Source organism: Pezoporus flaviventris, unplaced genomic scaffold (assembly GCF_033815535.1).
Source record: "Pezoporus flaviventris isolate CSIRO_AGI_PZ_B2104156 unplaced genomic scaffold, CSIRO_AGI_Pfla_v1 ptg000007l, whole genome shotgun sequence".
In the NCBI taxonomy this organism is placed as follows: Eukaryota; Metazoa; Chordata; class Aves; order Psittaciformes; family Psittacidae; genus Pezoporus; species Pezoporus flaviventris.
In genome coordinates, this window is record NW_026892555.1 from 40037319 (window position 1) to 40050153 (window position 12835).

General features: G+C 39.9%; 2 protein-coding genes across 2 annotated transcripts in view; both read left to right on the forward strand.

The window, feature by feature from the left end:
* The window catches only part of ATP6V1H (ATPase H+ transporting V1 subunit H), a 287370-nt gene that overhangs the window by 148308 nt on the left and 126227 nt on the right, over positions 1-12835 (forward strand). The window lies entirely within an intron of this gene.
* Positions 8679-12835, forward strand: part of TCEA1 (transcription elongation factor A1) — a 28625-nt gene continuing 24468 nt past the window's right edge. Inside the window, exon 1 of the mRNA XM_061448484.1 lies at positions 8679-8908. Within this exon, the coding sequence (XP_061304468.1) occupies positions 8840-8908 (69 nt within the window). The 5' untranslated portion in view covers positions 8679-8839. The remainder of the gene's footprint in view (positions 8909-12835) is intronic.

The window sequence follows — 12835 nt, forward strand, 5'->3', positions numbered from 1 at the left end:
GCTGTGAGGAAGCAGAGACGGGGCGCCTGACCCGGGCTAGCCGGGGAGGTATTCCATACCACAGCACGTCATGCCCGGGGTGGGGGGTAACTGGGAGTTACCCGGAAGGACAGGGGTTTCCGGGTGGAACTCGCTTTCTTGGCCGGTGGTATCGTATTCTCTTCCCTTGTTATTTTCCCTTATCATTGTTTTAGCTGATAGTAGCGGTGGTGATTTGTTGCTGGACTGTTCTTGTCTCAACCCGTAGGAGTTGCACTCTCTCGATCCTCCTCCCCGTTCCTCCAGGAGCGGGGAAGGGGAGAGCCCCGGTGCGGGGGGGCGGGGGGGGAGATGGACACGGACCTCGATTGTTGTCAGCTCGGCACCACTCACTGGGAGTGAGTGAACAAGTTACGTGACTGGGTTTAAACCACGACAAATGGCTAGAAGTCAGTGTATTTTGACCACCTCAGTTTTTAACTGTTTCATATTGGTAGATATTGTTTAAATTCTGAAGGGACTCATTCCATGTCAGACCATGATTTGATGCTCATTGTCTTTTGGTGGTTTTTTTTTTTGTTTGGTTTGCTTTGTTAGTTTTTTTTCAGTTACTGTAAACTGATGTCAAATGCTGACTTGGAACAGAATTCTGAAGAAGTGCATAGAGTCGGTTCAAGTTTCAGTTCAAAATTCCTGGGTTTGTACTGAATATCTGAATATGTCTTGTGCTTTAGTCTGTGTAGTTTTCATTTGTGTAGATATGTTGATATATTTCACAGAGTAATTCCAGAATATAGTTTTGATTTTTCTGTCTGCTTTGGAGTAACTAAGTGAAAATAATGCAGCTGTATAGTTTTATCTATTGTTGAAGTCTCATCTGTAACACAGGCATTGACTATAATTTGAATTATTTTTTAATAGAAATACAAGTGCAATTAGGATGTAACTTACTTTAAAATTGTACCATGTAGTACTTTCTTTCATTGCTTATTGAGACTTGGCCTAGGAATATGAAGGCCTACTGTGGGAAAAAATAAATCTGCAAGATACAGAATGTCTCTTTCAGAAGCTTAAAATCCTAGAATGCACTGGGTTACAGAAATTGATGCACATTCAAAAGCGTTTTGCAGTTAAGAGCCATAATTCACTTCTGGAAACAGCTGCTTTTCTGTAGAGCTCAGAGGCTGTCACCACACAGGAATGTTTAAAAAAACACACTACAGTTTTTACTATGTATTAGGCTGCATAACAATGTTCTATACTACAATATGTTTGCAAGCAAAGAATATTCCTTTTTGAATGCATCTCTTGTGTCAGCAATGTGCTTCATACCTGCATTTAAGGTATTTTCTCCTCTCCCAGCTTAATCAAGTGGTTCTCTTACAGTGTATATGGATTTATGTCCACAGCATCTGCAACACAAATGCATAAATGGGTAATTATGCATCTATAGCCCTTCTTTTTGCTGCCAGAAATCTGACTTGTTCACCTGGCATGAGTTCTTAATTTTCAGTGCTGGGTTTTATTTTTTTCATATGTATTGCACTTCATTTAAAGGAAGTAATTTTTCTTGTATAATCCAGTCTTTCTGGATTATTAAATGTCTCTTAACATGTAAAACTGGAAAGGAGTTTTTTCTAAATGGTATTGAAGTACACTTAGATATTCCATCTGTGTGGTTGAGAGGGCATGTCTGTTAACTTTTAAGTTTAATTAGTTTTTTCCCTTCAGTCACTGTTCTATACATCTGCCAATTTGTCTTTCAGTTAATTTAGTTCGCAGAAGAAACGGTAATATTCTTATTGTAGTTGTGCCAAAGTTCTACTGAGAAAACAATATGTTCTAGCTTGGAGTCATTCCTAAATTGCATTAGCTAATTTTGCAGTCCTGCTGAATCGCAGACTTGGTAAGCAAACCATATGAAATTTCTCCTAGTTTTCAGATTTCCTATCACCCCCCCCGTTGTATAAATAATTCCTTGAATATTGGCATGTTTCCAGCATTCTTACCCAAGCTTCTGGGTTTTTTTCTTTATTTTTTGTTCTGTGTTTAAATTGTTTGCAAATACTGTTCAGCTTCTCATTGTGTGCTCATTTCACATATTCTTTCTTTTGTTAGAATGAATTTAAAAAAATATTTCTAAGATTATTAAAATGAGATCAGGCCTAGCTTTATTCTGTGTTAGCTTTGTAACATTTTCTTTACTTCATGAACTGTGTTCACAAATTGTGGTCAGTTTCTAGTACTTACGAATTTTAATCCAAATCAGTTTCAGCTGTTGTCTCCATGATGATTTCAGATGTTTTTCTAGAAATGCTGTATGTGCTACCTTTATTCAAATATTCAGCTATTATAACAAGATTTTTTTTTTCATACTGTTGTTTTGCTGCTTGCATAATCTACAGAGAGCTGTGTTACCAAAGTAAATGGAAGCAAATGTTGTGACTTAATCTGAATTTCTGTATTCTAGGAAGAATTCCCCTCAAGTTTTTATTTGCAGAAGTCTATGTGTATGTTGTAGTTGGGGGTTGTTAAAAAGCCCAGAAGCTAGAGGAAACTTCAAGGATGTATCCTGTCTCCTGTATTACAGTGTGTATCTTGAGCTCCTGTCTTTTGTACCTTCCCAGCTGGTTAGAAAGCTGCGTATATGATATTGTAGCTGAACAGCTTCACTACCTGAAGGGATTTGATGCTGGGGTTATTGCCGTAACTGCATGTATTTTTAGGCTGAATGATAGCTTGGTCTGGTGTTGGGGTTTTCATAATATTTTATTAAAATGGAGAACTCACACTGTTAATGTTCTAACTGTGCATGTCCTAGCCTCAAAACCTACAATATGAAACTGTCAAATAATGAAATTTATTTGTTAGAATGTTGGACTTCCCCCAAAAGGGGTGATGCCTGACAAACCTTTTAAAGCATGATACGGAAATACTTTGTTTGCAGATCAGTTTGTTTCAATGGGTATCTAACTCTGTAATGCATTTTTGATTCCAAAATGGTATTTAAATTTGACTGCAGTTTTGTGTGGTCAGGAGCCTGACTTCTTGTTGGAATACGTTGCCCACTTTTTAATAAATATGTTGAGTTATGTATCATATGCCAAATCTTTCAGCCATTCATGAGGTAAACCTGTGCTGGGGTCTGTACTGTGATGAGTGCTGTACGATTTGGTCTCTTCCTCTTGTGTATAATCACAACACAGTAGGTTGGTAAAAATATTGTACACTGTAACTGGTATTAGAACTGTTAATTAAAACATGTTCTCTCTAATGGAGTGTACTGCACTTCATTGAAATCATTAAGATGCATCTTTTATGTAGAGATGCTATTTGTGTTGATGGATATGACCGAGAACAAACTGTATGTTAATGAAGCCATATGTACAAGGCCTGTGTATCTTAAATTTTATAAAGAAATACTGAACACTTACTCTTTGTGTTATGAAGTATAAGCCATTTGTATTTAATACAGACCTCTGAGATGTAACTTACTTAGTTTACTCTTTTTATTTATGATTAAGAAATCTTAACTTTGGAAATTATTTCTGTAGTAGGGAAAATTGTAAAATCTTTTCATTTTTATCATTGTGAAATAAATTTCAAACGGTGTTTGGGCAAGTACTAAAGACTTTTTCAATATTTACCTGAAGGAAGTTGAGCTTTCATGTGCTGCAAAACAGGCAGTTTAGAGGCTTCTTGCAGATACTTTGGATGGTAATTATGCATGATGCTGTAATACAAGAGAACAATGCTTTGTAGTTACTGAATCTAAAAGGGGGGAAAAAATCACATACCAAGTTATGTTTTGCTGCCTTATTGAGAGAATACTGAGTATGATCCCCCCCCCCCCCATGTTCTGGGTTAATTTTAACTTTTTTTTTTTTTTTAATTTGCCCTAATTTGGAAAGGTAGAGGAAATGAAAATATCTTCTAGTAGCCTTATTCTAGGACACTTAAGAGTTGAAGTCTTCTCACTATTTTGCTACACCTTTCTCTGGGGTTTCTGCGGTTTTGAGGAGCCTTTGAAGTTATATTAGGTTTGGCATGTATGCCAGTTAACATATTTGTTAAAGAAGCAGTTTTCAGGTCAGGGTTTACATGTGCTTTTTAGGTTAAGTGTAATATTTGAAGCTGATCAGTGGTACATGTAGTGTGGAGCCCTCTAGAGAAAACTTGAGATTATCTGGGACGACAGCCTGAGGGAATGGGGTGTACCCAGAATCATAGAATTTTGGTTTGGGTTGGAAGGGACCATAAAAATCATTCATTCCAACCCCCCTGCCATGGACGGGGACACCTTCCACCAGACCAGGCTGCTCAAAGCCCTGTCCATCCTGGCCTTGAACACTGCCAGGGATGGGGCATCCGCAACTTCCCTGGGTGACCTGTCGCACCATCTCACCACCCTCATAGTGAAGAATTTCTTTCTAATATCTAATATAAATCTACCCCCTTTCTGTTTAAAGCCATTCCCTCCTGTCATGTCACTACAGGCCCTTGTAAAAAATTCCAGCTTTCATACAGTAAAGGTAGACTTCCCCTCCTCAAGCAGCTTAAAGCAAATAAAAGGCTGCTTGTCTCCATAGACTGATGTCTGAAAGTCAGCATGCAGAACAGTTAGGAAGTTCATGAGTATATGGAAATGCACGATAAGATGCAGTGCTGTATATGAATATATTGTGGCAACTTACAAGTATAAGAATAGCTAGTACGAACAAAGAGTGATACTGTACAGAATAACTTGTCAGTTTATATTTTATGGAAACCTTTGAGTAATGTTCAATTTCTATTTACTTTCAGCCCTGGCACCCCTGAAGAGATAATTGTGAGGAGAAACATTGCCTAGAATTAGCATAATAAATAAATTACAATGTTCTATTGTATTAACCTTTATCCAATATAGTATGAGACCACTTGTGTAAGTGAAGGTGACTTTCAAAAAGTTTTCAGAATGATTGTTGGTTAACTTGGAAATAGGATTCTTTGAAGAATAATAGCTGTAGGGAAAAATAAAATCTTTCTTCTCTCCCTCCTCTCTCCCCCCCCTTCATTGCTTGCCACTCTCATGTTACCACCATTTGCCTTTGGGATAACAGGTTCTATTAATTCTCTTTGAGTGAAACAAATGCCTTTGATGTAGCTGATTAAAGCTGATTTAAATGAAGTACTTGTATAATTTAATGGACATCCACAAAGTGAATCAGTAGATAATGGCTGTCTCGTAGTTCCAGTTACTACAAAAGAGCAACCCATTGCTTCTGTTTTTTTTCTTTGCAAAACTTTTTCTAGGTAGTTTGCTGAGGTGTAGTGAACCTTGCTTCAGGCATCTAAGTAGGAGGTGCAGCTTCTGTGTGTGGAGAAGGTAGACTTCCCTCAGGATTGTTCAAGGTTCTTTTTTTTAAAAGGCTACTTGTTTGTATTAAGAAATGGAGCAGACGGAGTCTGAATGTTCCCTGGCTGTGAACATGAGCAAACTCTTCAAGTAGCTTCTGCTTGAAATCATTTGCCAGCTATGTTGTAGCATTTAAATTTATCTGGGGGGATCTTGAAAAGGCTTAAATATTTTCTGTATATGCATAAACAATAAGTGGAGGTTACCCCAGAAGAGAGAACTCTAATAACGTGACCTTAAAAAACAAAATGTTTTCTTACATATTCTGTATTTGTTTGCTTCCAGTTACTGCTTCTAAGTTGAAAAAAGTGAAGACATTTTGAATGTGAACTTAATAACATAGTGTGAACACCAGAATTTGAAAACTATACTTGGTATAACTTCAGACCATGCCATTATAATCTATAGGAAATGAATGAGTAAATTAAAAATCTCTCTGTTGAATAACCATAGAAACAACTAATCAAGATGCTTGTTACTGTTTCAGAAGTTTTTGAGGGAAATCTTGCCATTACAAAGAACTGAAACTTCCATTTGCTATAGCTCCACTTGTGTATCATGGTTGGACTCATCTCCCCAACTGGGGATCATTTGGCTGATTCAGACTGTTTCAACTTCTGTTTTGGTAGGCCTAAGTCACTGGTATACTGAAGGCTCAAGTAAAGAGGAGAGGTATAAAGGGTATAACACATGGTTACATAAAACCTTTGGAAATGCTGTGAATGTTGTGTTTTGCATAGCTAACACTTGATTAGAGGAGCTTTTCCCATACAGAATATTAGTTGTGAAAATAGAGCATGAAAGTGCATTCATAGGAGTTCAGAGATGCTTTGTTACACATATTTTTGTGTGTGCTACTGTTTGCACTCCTCCATCTAACCCTCTTCACCCCCCCAAAAAAAAAATTCTCAAGATGCTTTCTCTCATCAAATGAGATTAGTAAGAACTACAGTGTTTTGTATGTGTACCCTCTTAAGAGAGCCATGTCTACTTATTAAGTCTGGGTTATCGTGGAAGATACAGTTAGATGCAGGCTCTTTGCAGCAGCAGGTGTCTTGATACCTTTTGGAAAACGTTGCAAAAGAATACTGAGAATATGCTTTAACAGGTAAAGGCGGTGCAACAGTGTGTTATTTAATCTTTCCAATGGGTTTATTTAGGAGAAAGAAGCTAAAAAAAAAAAAAGGTTGCTTAGTTTTAACTTTTCCTTGGTCTCTTCTGCTGTTGTTCTTTGGACTTGCAGCGACATGTTGTGGGAGAAATTGATGCTGTACAAAGCTGCTTGTTTTAGAACCAATTAAAAGGGAGCAGTCATGGAGACTGCTGTGTATTTCTTTGCAGTAAAGAATTGCTGCCCCAAGGATAATAGAGCAGCTAATATGAAGAATCTGGTTAGTACTGGTTCAATTAATTGAGTATTGTTCTGATATTGTAGCATACAGTACAAATAATGTGAGCTGTGTTTTTTTTCCTTTTAATACATCTATTTGCAAAAAGATATGCATTACCATCTGCTTAATCCCTGATTTCTCCACTGAAATACTTCCCTGATGCCATGTCTATTGTTTTGTTGCTAGGTGTGACATGCTTTCCTCTTAACAATCCCACAGCAGGCTTTTTATAAGTGCTATATAGCAATTAATTTACAATGATCATTTCCTTACCTGATACATTTTGGATGTTGATAGAGTTCATCTGCATTTTTTAATGCTTTGCATGCATTTCCAATGAAGAAGGTGCTGGATTGTGTTTTTAAAGAAATGAACACTGTAAGACTTCATTCTAGAACTTAAATATGTTCAAAGTCATCATACTGAGTTGAGATTCCTAGCTTTCCAATAGCATTATCTCTGACCTCACTTGCACCCACTGTAGAACACGAACAAGCTTGTTTACCATCTAGTGTAGCCGTAGCTCTTAGCTGCTAACTCACTGTGTACTGCTTTTATCAGTGATGTGGTTGTAGGAGAAATGGTAATAAATTTCATTTGAGGTTAACACCTGATTTAACCTGAGTCAATTATTGCAGGTGTGGGCAGAATGGCATTAAATCTGAACTGGTGCAATCCCTTAAATGTTACAGCCAGCACTTCTGGGTTTGTTTGGGTTTTTTCTCTCCAAAATCTGTTGCTGAAAGAATAGTTATTCTTTTCCTTAAGAATTCATTCCTTTGTTGGATTTTCTTATCCCCTTGGGCAGAACAGCCAAAATTTCTGAATTCTTGTCCAGTTCATGGCTCAGATTTAACCTGTGGCAAGGTCCTATCTAGGTCCTAAATAATTTTAGTTGCCTCTGATCTGCCTCTGTATGTGCAGCCCTGTCAGCTGGCAGGCACTGTGACCACTGTGTGTATTGACCATGACGTACAAGTGCCTAAAACCCACCTGTCTCTGTGGCTTCAAGACACAAGACAGTCTTGCTGTGAAGAGTGCATGACACAGGTGCAGTGGCAGTTTGTGCTGTCATCGCTTCTTTGAGTGTTGTTTCAAGGAAAACGCCTATCTTACCTGTTCTCCAAAATCTACATATTCTACAGTCTTCGGTTTACAACTTGGGCGTCCGCAGCATTTGGCTGCTTACTAATAATAGAGCCGCGTGTTTAAGCACCCTCCCAGATCTCAGTAGGGGATAATCTTTCTATAACCTTCATCTATGCTTGCAATTTTGTTAAAGTAGATGCTTCTGTTTTACAGTGAAAAAAAGTGGTTAATGTTGCTGCTGTTTTCGGCATGTAAGAGCTGTAACTCCATGATTGGAATCGTTACTGTGGTACACCATATAAACGTGAGGAACTTTGTAAATGTGATACTGGAACATAATGCCCCACTGGAACTTGCGTACGGTTCAGGTTAGTATTCAGGCTTAGAAGCACTGTAGCATGTTACAGTGTGACACCTGGGCAATGCAAAAATTTATCTCCAGCTCTGTTGTACTGACTCTACTAAAATTGCAGTGTGAAATCCTCGCTCCATTTTATACAAAAGTAACTATTTAGGGAAAGAGTTTAAAAAAAAAACTTTTCTGTTACAGGGAAGAGGGGATTTCCCATCCACTTCAACCTGACAAGATCAGGTGTTTGCTGGCTGAGGATGAGATGCGGTGGCGGTGAGCGGTCCCGGCACCTTTTAATTGCATTTCTGTTGGGTTTGGGGCTCTCTGGGGGCGAGGCTCGGAACGCCAAGCAGCCCCTTACTTCTCCCCCGCCGCGCTCTCGGCCTTCCATAGCGCTGCCTGGCTCCTGTGGCCGGCGCTCGACGCGCGCTGCCTGGCGCTGCCGCTCGGGCTGCTGGGTCGGGTCGGGGCGCTGCGCAGCGGCCTGGCTCCGCTCCTGCCCGCTCAGCTTTTTGGAGGTCCCGGCCGCGCGTCGAGAGACGGCACGGCACGGGACGTGACGGGGGGTCTGCGCGGCTCCGCTCACTTCATCTTCCACCCACCGCACCGGGTCCAGCTCGGACCGCCGCAGCCATGACCACGGAGGACGAGATCATCCGCATCGCCAAGAAGATGGACAAGATGGTGCAGAAGAAGAACGCGGTGAGCGGGGATGGGATGGGGCGGGACGGGAGGTAGCTCGGCAGCGCGGAGACACCGCGGGCCCCGGCCATCCCCGCGCTCCTTCCCTTCAGCGGGCCCCGGGTCCGTCCCCGCCCCTCCCGGCACGGGGCCTTTTGCCCGGCTCCGTTTCAACCTAGAAACTGCGGAGCCCCCGGCACGCCCGCCGCGGGGTCCCTAGCCTTGTCAGCCGGGCCTCCTCCCCGGCGGGTTATTCTGGCCATCCTCGGCGGCGGTCGGGGAGCCGTGCCTCTTCCTCTCCAGCGCGATATCGCGCCCGGCGTCTCCGACCGGGAGGAGGCTCCTGTCCCGGCGCCGAGCGGCGCGCACTGAGCACTAATCTGCGCTTCCCTCCTCTCCCCCATTCATTAAAATCGCAGTAGTGGTGAGGCACGGGCACAGGTTGCCTAGAGAAGCTGTGGCTGCCCCATCCCTGGCAGTGTTCAAGGCCGGGTTGGACGGGGCTTGGAGCAACCTGGCCTAGTGGAAGGTGTCTCTGCCCATGGCAGGGGAGTTGGAACTTGGAAGAACTTCAAGGCCCCTTTCAACCCAAACAGTGCTGTGATTCTGTGATAATACCAGCCTTGCTCAAGAGACAGCGTTGTTTGGGTGATAATACCGGCCTTGATCGAGAGCAGGACGTGAAGTGATGGGGAAGCCCGGCCGACTAGAGGAGAGTGACTGCGGAGCGGGTTTCCTTTAGATGGGTTGATTGCGCTTCCAAGCATGAAGGCTGGAGCTTTATGTGGGGTGTGTATCTGGGTATGAATGAAGAATCCTAATAAGTTTAGCTCCAGAATAGAGGTAGACTACAGTTAGGTAGAATTCAGTTAGCTTACTTCAAGTGGTATTCTCATACCCTTGATATAGAGCTTACTTAGGTAACATTACAGTGTTTATGCTGTTGCTACAAGAACATCAAAATACATAAAATCAGAGTGTGCAGTAACAGCAAATATCTGATTATGGTTACATGTAAAATAGCATACAAGTATATTGCAAAGTGTGTTTACTGCTTATCAGCAAGGCGCATAGTTGTTCTCTTGTAATTTGTGTATTTATGATCCTGCTCTTCTTGCTATTTTAATACATAAAGTTAAGCTTGGTTTTTGTTGGTTTTTTTTTTCTGTGTGTTATAATAGTACATTAAATGCTCAATATTAAGTGAGTGGTGTGGAATTTCAATTTATAAAAGGGTTGTTGGTTTTTTTTTTCCATTAAAGATAATAGAAATTGTAAGTATTTTTTTTTTATAAGGTTTGCATGTTTATAGAAATACTGATGGCATTAAACCAATGGAATTTGTTTCATTCAGAATCCAGACAAATTAACTGCAAGGGCACACAGGCTATGCTTTGCTTTGTTTCAAAATCCTTGATGTTCTGTAATATTGCATGGTTTAATTTTGATGCCTTTGAACCCTCTAATGATACAATGTGGAGGCAGGAGCCTTGTCTAGTGAAAGGAATTTTTTATTACCAACATTTATTCATTTGATTTATTTTTTCCTTTTGGTCTTCTCCCGCTTTCTTTTCATTTCTATTCTCCATGCTTTTCAGCACAGAAGAATTCACTGCCTCACTTTCCTGACTTTAAAAGTAGTGTCTCTTTTCTATGAGGTGTCAAAGGGTGGAAATATACTGACTGAAATCTTTAAATACTATGGAAATGAGAATGATAAAGTGTAGTCAGTTCATAGAATCATAGAACAGTTAGGGTTGGAAAGGACAGGTTTACTTGGAAGACTTCTGAATATAGAAACAAAATGCAATTCCCAGTTAATACAGGAATGATTATTGGTGCTGGAGAGCAGCACTGCAGTGATACCAGAGATGTTCCAGGTGACCACAGTGTATTTCTCTATAATCTTGGAGGTTTAAGAGTTTGGATGTAATTCCTAGCAGCAGCTGGGGACACGTATTTGTACTGTAGCATGTGTAACCTACTGACCTTTAAAATCTATATGGAGCAGTGCAGTGTTTTTGCTGGGATCAGGGTAGGTCAATTTACCAGACTCGGCAGGCACAGCTGGTCCAGCCAGAGCCAGCACTTGGGTCTTCATCTTCACCCCTTTCCCAGGCTCAAGAGTGACGGGAGCACCAGAAGCAGTTGTGATTTTGTACTTCGTTGGGACGGAGCTCGTTTGTTCCACATCATTACTGCATACAGGAGGCTCTGTTGTTAGTCTGAGGCTGTCTCAAAAACCTTCTGAGGTTGAGGGCTTGAGCTGCCTCTGTGGCCAGTAGTGGAGATCTGACATTTTATCCAAAGCACGTGTACATAAAAACACTTAGTTGTAGATAGGAGAGGAACTACATCAGTATTTAACTGAGATATCTCTGTCCTTTTCTTACTAGCATTTGTCATTTAGAAGGTATTTCTTCTTTAATTGCACAATATGATTTCCTACTTAATCCTGCCCTCCAGTTAGAATTTTAACTTTAGCAAAATTAAGGTAATTTCTATGAAGAGGTACTTCATTGACTCACAAATTTGAAGCTGAATGAGAAATTCATTCTTAACTAAGTACCTGCTAGATAATGGTGCTCCTGACAACCTCTTGTATTCCTTGCTCCATTTTTACCCAACAAGAACAGGTATTTGGTGTATATCTTTGAGAATGATTTGAAGCCCCTCAATTAAAAAAATAATTAAAAAAAGGGATTTAGTTGCAGGTGTGAAGATTTCCTAACTATTTTAATGAAGTGATATAGGCAGTTCTTTTGGTTTGAAGGACAAAATAATAATGAAATGTTGTATTTAATACAATGTGAGATAAATATTTCTGCTGTTACTTCAGATACTTTGAAATAGATACTCCTCCTTCAGAATAGCTGTGATTGGATTAAAACACGTGTAGTGCCTTCCTTATAGCTTTTGTTGTACATAAATGCACTTTCATTAAGCTGCTGTAATGAACAAGTATGAAAAAAGGGTTGGGTTAAAAAAATCAAGAGCAATTGAGTAAGTTTAGAGAAGATGTAAAATTGTCCATGTTATTATTAAATGATTGCTGCCTTAAGTAGAACAGAATTCTAACTGAATGGCTCGGCTGTCTTGAGAAACATACTCCGTTAGCTTTAAAATATGAATATGTGACATCATTCTGGTGTTGTGATTTGACCAACTGTGGGAAGCTGAGAGGAGTAGTCTACTAAATCTGTATGAAGCTGACTTCGTTAGTTCAAGTAGCAACCTAAACTGAAAGCCAGCTGTCCTAGTGGAATAGGGCATTGCCTTTCATTTACTATAAAATTATAGAAATGCTTTTTAAAGAAGATTCATAATAATGTGGTTTTGTGTTGTTTTTTTTTTAACATTACGTTAGAAAAATAGGAATTGCAAGATTTGCGGTGCAGTTTCCAGTCTGGTTTTGCAAAAAGGAAGGACTTTGTGCCAAGAAAAGCGGTTATGAAAAACTGTTCAGTTGCCGTGAGTTTAAACTCAAATTAAATTTCATTTTAAAGCATCTAATTCTTGGTACACTTAATATAGTTGATTAGAGTGAAAACCTAGAAAGCATTAGTGCATCAGAAATTTTGGTAATTTGGTACAGAAAACAGTATGAAATGTAGGTAACATCTGTGTAGATAATACCTGGATGGGTTTTTTTTTACTTGTTGCCTGGTTTGTTAACCTACAGTGTATCAAGTTACTAGTTTTGGAAAACATTTAGACTTGGAGTACTAAAGTTGCTTGACATGTAGAGTTGGAAAGGGATTTTGGAGGCAAAGGAATTCTGACTAGACTATTTCTAAGATGAGGTGAGGAGAATGCTACTTTGCATTGCAGCATCATTGTTATGCTGAAATTGCAGACTACAATAACCTTGGTTTATTTTGAAATACTGTTCCCAGTTTGCTAAGTATTGGTTCAGAGGTGTTATTGGATTGTACGTTTGAAAATGGC